Source organism: Clupea harengus, chromosome 23, assembly GCF_900700415.2.
Source record: "Clupea harengus chromosome 23, Ch_v2.0.2, whole genome shotgun sequence".
Classification (NCBI taxonomy): Eukaryota; Metazoa; Chordata; class Actinopteri; order Clupeiformes; family Clupeidae; genus Clupea; species Clupea harengus.
Genome location: NC_045174.1, coordinates 5,831,307 through 5,837,211, shown reverse-complemented (window position 1 = coordinate 5,837,211; position 5,905 = coordinate 5,831,307). Strand labels below are relative to the sequence as shown.

General features: G+C 43.2%; 1 protein-coding gene across 1 annotated transcript in view; it reads right to left on the bottom strand.

Annotated features, from left to right (window-relative positions):
- Positions 1 to 321: 321 nt before the first annotated feature.
- The window catches only part of c23h10orf90 (chromosome 23 C10orf90 homolog), a 19,645-nt gene continuing 14,061 nt past the window's right edge, over positions 322 to 5,905 (bottom strand). Inside the window, exons 10-11 of the mRNA XM_031561451.1 lie at positions 5,798 to 5,897; positions 322 to 780 (exon numbers count right to left, since the gene is read on the bottom strand). Coding sequence (XP_031417311.1) covers positions 742 to 780; positions 5,798 to 5,897 — 139 coding nt within the window. The 3' untranslated portion in view covers positions 322 to 741. The remainder of the gene's footprint in view (positions 781 to 5,797; positions 5,898 to 5,905) is intronic.

The following is a 5,905-nucleotide window of genomic DNA, read 5'->3' as shown; positions in this document are numbered from 1 at the left end:
GACCCCAGAGTCGAGCCTACGTGGCCTCCCGTTCGGTCTGCTCCCCATTACAGTACCCGTTTCACATCCACCCACTTCTACCACAGGAGGGCACTGAAGAGCAGGGATTAAATCCTCGTCAGCGATATAGCTCACCCATATAGCAGTATAGCAGAAAGAGATGCAAATTTAATGACACTTTCAATTCAAAACTTTAACATCATCAGCAGAATGCATAGATCCAATGTGGTCCTTCGGGATATGACATCACACAAATAAATGAGTCTACACACAAAGGACACATACAGCACTTCATCAGTGTGCGGTGACTCGATCACATTGGCTATGCTGCTTTTGAATTTATATTGATTTTATTTGCAGTCACAGCACATGCTTCTCATTGTATTCGAATGTGGTGAAATTATGAACAGAAGGTCTCCGGCCTACTCATGTGCTCCATAGAACAGACACCCAGGTAAAGGTGCTCAATTAGCGCTGTAGTGGACATAATATTATCAGCATAAAGGACATGTCTGTGTCTTCACAACCATCTCCAAGACACTGGCTGGTTCCTCTAGGCAACCGCAGTTCATCTCAAACAATTAGTTCAGTCCTCTGCGATACTGTGGAATGGGGAAATTCTGCATATAGCATGAGAGAGGCACTGGAGGTGCAGCTGTTGGCGTGGGTGATGAGGATTCCAGATGTTTCCAGGGAAAGCTCAGACGAAATAGTGAAGGAGCTCTGGTCTTCGGTGGGTCCTCAGTCTGTAGCTCTGTGGAGGAGCTGATCCAACAGTTTCTGCAGAGAACACACACCACACTCTCAGCACATGTGTTAAGAATGAACCCAGGTGAAACTCATTGGGTGAGCCACTCCGTGTGGGACACATACTGAAAGTAAATGTATAGTCAGTTATGAACGCCTTGCTCTGAACATTTGGTTCAATAGCTAAATCTCATTAACATTACTTATTATACATTCGTTAATTAACATATCATGTTGTGCACACATTAAATATGAGGCATGGTAGTAAACTCCAAAGTCCTGGTCCCTGTTTATCCCAGGATGACCCTGTTTCTCTCCTACTTTTTATATTCTTTCAAGCATAATGAAACGGACTGAATCAAAGCTCAGCGCTGCAGACTCCCCTTCCAGGGCCAGCCCCACTATCTCCCTGAGTCAGCTGGGCAGGGCGAGCCGAGCGGCCAGGCCTGTGGGTCTCCCCGGCCAGACATGTTTACAGGGGTGGCAGAATCCCTCTCAGCCCACATGATCTCACGGCCCAGTGAACAGGGCGCCATCCAGGGGGAGAGCCTGGGAAAGGGGTGTCTGTTTGCATGTGCATCTGTGTGTAAACTAAGAGAGGGTTCCAGATAGACACGGAAAACAGCAGACAGAGGGATAGAGGGATAAGGAGCAAGAGGAAGAAAAATGGAGGATGAAATGTATTGTGTAGCACATGCTGTCCTGCTAATAAAGAGACAGTGTATGTGTCTATATGTGCATGCATATGAGTGTGTATTTGTATCTGTGTGCGTGTGCGTGTGTGTGTGCGTGTGTGTGTGTGTGTGTGCGTGTGCGTGTGTGTGTGTGTGTGTGTGTGTGCATGCAAACATCACCCACGTGTCTGCACATATGAGGATGTGTGTATGACACAGGTGGGAACATGCACATAAAGATGTGCCTGCATTCATGCATTCATTGTGTATGTGTGTGTGGCCTCTCGCCTTGCAGTGGAACCAGCCTACTGTGCCAGGCCACTGGCAGTAAAGGCTTGTTTGTTCCCATCTGAACACTGGGCCCATACACTCCCAGCACAATAGAGCTCTTCAGCGTGGCCCCATGCGTCTGGCCACCACAGAAGCGAAGCCCATGGCCCTGCCACACATTTCCTCCACCACACACACACTCACATAAGACACAGCATGGGCTCGTCTGCAAACTCATACTGAATAATCTAAAACTAGTTACATTTGAAGCACGACGTCACTCTCATTAAAAATGCCTATTTAAGCTTGTCATGTTGTTAAAAATGTGTATTCTTTAAATCCAATGAGTGGAGATATATAGTTAAAAATGAGTCGGGATTGGGATTGGTAAATCACTTGATTTTAAGATGTTCACTAACCATCAAAATGTTTATGTTGGCTTGCAACGGAAGAGTCATTTGGACAAGAGTCAGAATTCTTGAGTACACTGAAACATATTAGACCCAGAGGTCTGTTTCAACTCTACAAGATTTTCTGACCATTTTTAATTTCTGGAAAAAACTTAATTCTCAAAATGTCTGTAGACCGGTTATGTGTATCTTGGTTCACAGTTTGACTAAATGAGCTGCATCTTGTGAAGACATTGTCTTTGAGGAGACTCAACATTTGGAGACATAACTATTGAGCTGTGCAGACCTATTAGTTAGACCTATATCATTTAAAAGGCGTTGCTCTAGTTCAAGGCTCCAAACTATATCTTAACACCTGGTTGTAGGTGTTGGTTATGCTCATATGTCTAGATATTCTTGAACCCCATAAACTGGTGCTTAAAATCACTTATTATCCACTACTTTTATGGGTTCACATGTCCTTTAAAAATTACTCAATATTAACAAATCTTTATAAAACATTCATGCTTAATCTTAAACAGTCATGATATCAAAATAGTAACTAGCAGGTGTGCTGACACATTTTACAGGTAGGGAATACATCAGTGTCAGACATTTAATCTGTTACCGAAGCACTCTCAGGCCTCTGATTTGTGAACAACAGTGCCCCCTTGTGGCTAATCAATTCACATTTTCTGACAATTTTTTTTTACTAGGCGAATTGTTTTTGTATTAAGAATCATTGGCAGAACACTCCATTGTTATATGCTGTGTCGACATTTTGAAGAATACGTAGGAATTAGGAATTAAGAATACCTAAAAGATTGATTGATGAAGATAGAAGATTGATGCTTTTGGAAAGGTAACAGTGACAGCTAAGTATGAAAACAAGCCTGTATTACAGTTTATGGTCACTGAAATTCATCAGAGGGATAAACTACACACGCCTGGTGATACCTAACATAGATATCCAGATTCAGATGAGCACTGTAAAATGGAATAAACGGTTGAGGGGGAAATCCATGGATCAGAGACAAATTAATAATCTGAAAGAGCTCTCTGCTTGCTGTGCACGGTTCAGATTCTTCTGGTCCTGAGGGAACAGCAGGTGGCCTGGATGGTGCCTGATTGCAAATGAACACACAGCACCTGCCATCATAATGTTCCTGATTCTAATCATACCGCTCCTGTGTGGCACATTTCTGTGTCCCAAAGGTTTGAATTAACCTTAGCCTGTCTCCAGGCGACGCAGGATAATTACATCATAACATCTATAATTAAACAAAAGAAAAAGGAAAAGTACCTAGAAAGAAAAACTGAATATTAAAAATTGGCTTTGTTATTACTTGTTTGCCCTTTCTTGAGTTTAAATGAGCGTGTAGGACAAAGGTGTATGCCATTTGCCTGTGGTTCCTCCATGTCGTGATGGGGTTTCTAAGAATCCAAATAGTTCCTGCAATTAGGCATCAGCGCCTGGGGGAGCCCCAGTGCTGGTAAGGACAGATTCGTATTCAACACAAAGAGCCCAATTCCACCTGTTCATCGGAATAATGATTAGACATGTCTCACAAACCCCCTGCTGAGGACACAAGTGAATGAACTAGCGGTAGAGGCTACATCATCAAATTATTTCATAATTCAATAAATGATAAAGCCATTACAATGACAATACAAGATCCAAATTCTTATTTTTAAGAAAATGGACTGTGTTGAGATACAGTTATGTGCAAAGGTTTGGGCACCTCAGAGAAAAATATGTATTTTGATGATTTATGAAGTGAAAAGAAGCAAAGAACCCCTGCAGCAAAGAAACATTTCAAAAGGAGAATTACTTCACTGTTTCTTCACTGGTACTAAAAGTAGAAAAAAAAGAACAGTAATTATGGCACGTGCAAAGAATGTGGGAACCCGTTCACTTTAAAATCTCAGAGCATAACATTAACTTGTTAGGCCTTAATCAACTCATTATGACTTGAAAAGTAGGTCAGGAATTGTTATTCTGAATGGTCAGCTCCAGTGGTGTATCGTAGTTACGACGGGCCCAGGTGCAGGCTATTATGACGGGCCCTAGTCAGTGGCGTAAGGCAGTGGTTCCCAAACATTTTACAGTCCCGTACCCCCTTCAGACATTCAATCTCCAGCTACGTTCCCCCCCCCCGTTTTTTTTTTCATGTTTGTAACCGCCGCCGCCGCCACGCCCCCTCCCCCCGCGCACATATTCAGCCTATAACACTTGAAACTGTCATGGTAGGTCACTAATCTACCTGTAGCTATTTTTGGCAGTGTAATTATTTTGCTGAATATGGGTATAAATCAGTATTTTTTGCAATGCGACTTGGCTATTCAGACTATTTAGATTGACATAAATATGTCTATGGGCCCCGGCTACGGGCCCCCAAGACCCACGGGCCCAGGTGCGACCGCACCTGCTGCACCCCCTATAGTTACTCCCCTGGTCAGCTCATGGCAATTCCAAAAGCGGCAACACACAACACAAGTAGGCTCCTTTCAGCATCTGACAGAGGATCTGATGCCCTCTCAACATCGGACAGAGGATTTGATGCCCAGAAAGCAGCAGAAGGATTGAAACCAATATCAAAGCATTTCCATTGCCATTTCCAATGACTGAAATGTTATTAAGAAATGGCTGCTAAGGGTAACTGTGGAAGTCAAGGCAAGATCTTTTAACAAAGAATACTTTCAGATAAAACTACGTACATGTCTGCTTGGCAGAAAGGCCAACCAATCCCCTCATATGACTGAAAAGACCTCCAGGATGACGTGTCTGACACCGGTGTGGTGGTGCACCATTCCACTGTGCAGTGCTGCTTGCACAAACAGGGTTTGCCTTAAAAATGCCATCTTAAGTTTGCAGAGTAACATCTAGATAAGCCAGGGCCATTTGGGAAATAGGTGCTGTGAGCAGATTAAGTTCAAATTGTGTTATTTGGCTCCAATCACCAAAGGTGGTATGGGAGAGAAAAGGAGCTGCATGGGGATGAAAAGAATCCCTTGCCAACCGGTAAGCATGCAGGTGGGTGATTCAGTCTGGGGATGTTCTAGCAGCCAGAGGCACAGGAAACATCATACAAATAAAAGAAGGAATGGGTGCCTCTATATATCAGCTTAATCAGAATGCAAATGTCATGCAGTAAGTCAAGACACTGAGCCCTACAAGACGTTGGTCTCTGCAACAGGACAATGATAGAAGGTTTACCTCCTCATACAGTAGGTTCTCTGCAACAGGACAATGATAGAAGGTTTACCTCCTCATACCGTAGGTTTTCTACAACAGGACAATTATAGAAGGTTTACCTCCACTAGTAGGTTTTGGAATGTCATGCAGTAACACAGTATTACAATTTGGAGTAAGCCTATGCAGGGGGGCTATTTACTTCTTTTCACTTAAAAAAATCAACAAACTCTGTCATTTCCACAGAGATGCCCAAACTTTTGCATTCAATTGTCTGTTTAACGTAATACTAATTTATCATGATATAATTCATTTAAGTAGCAGTCAGCATTAGCAGAAATTCAGCAGTATTGTTTTTGTTTATGCAGCACAATAGTTGTGAAACAGCAGGGGCATCCACACCTGTACGCTCACCAAAGGTAGGAAGTGGATCAGAAACGCTATCGGAAGGAACTGTAGCCTTCCTGTCATCTTTTCATCTTTACTGACAGAAACAAACTCCTCGTGATGATGGGCAAAGTCACCTTTTTAAAGACGTCCATTCGCAGCCTGTTGGTCAGCGACACGGTCTTCTTCTTCTCCTCCTCTCTCCTGCGTTTCATCTCAGGCTGGTTCCCATGGCTCCTGTCACC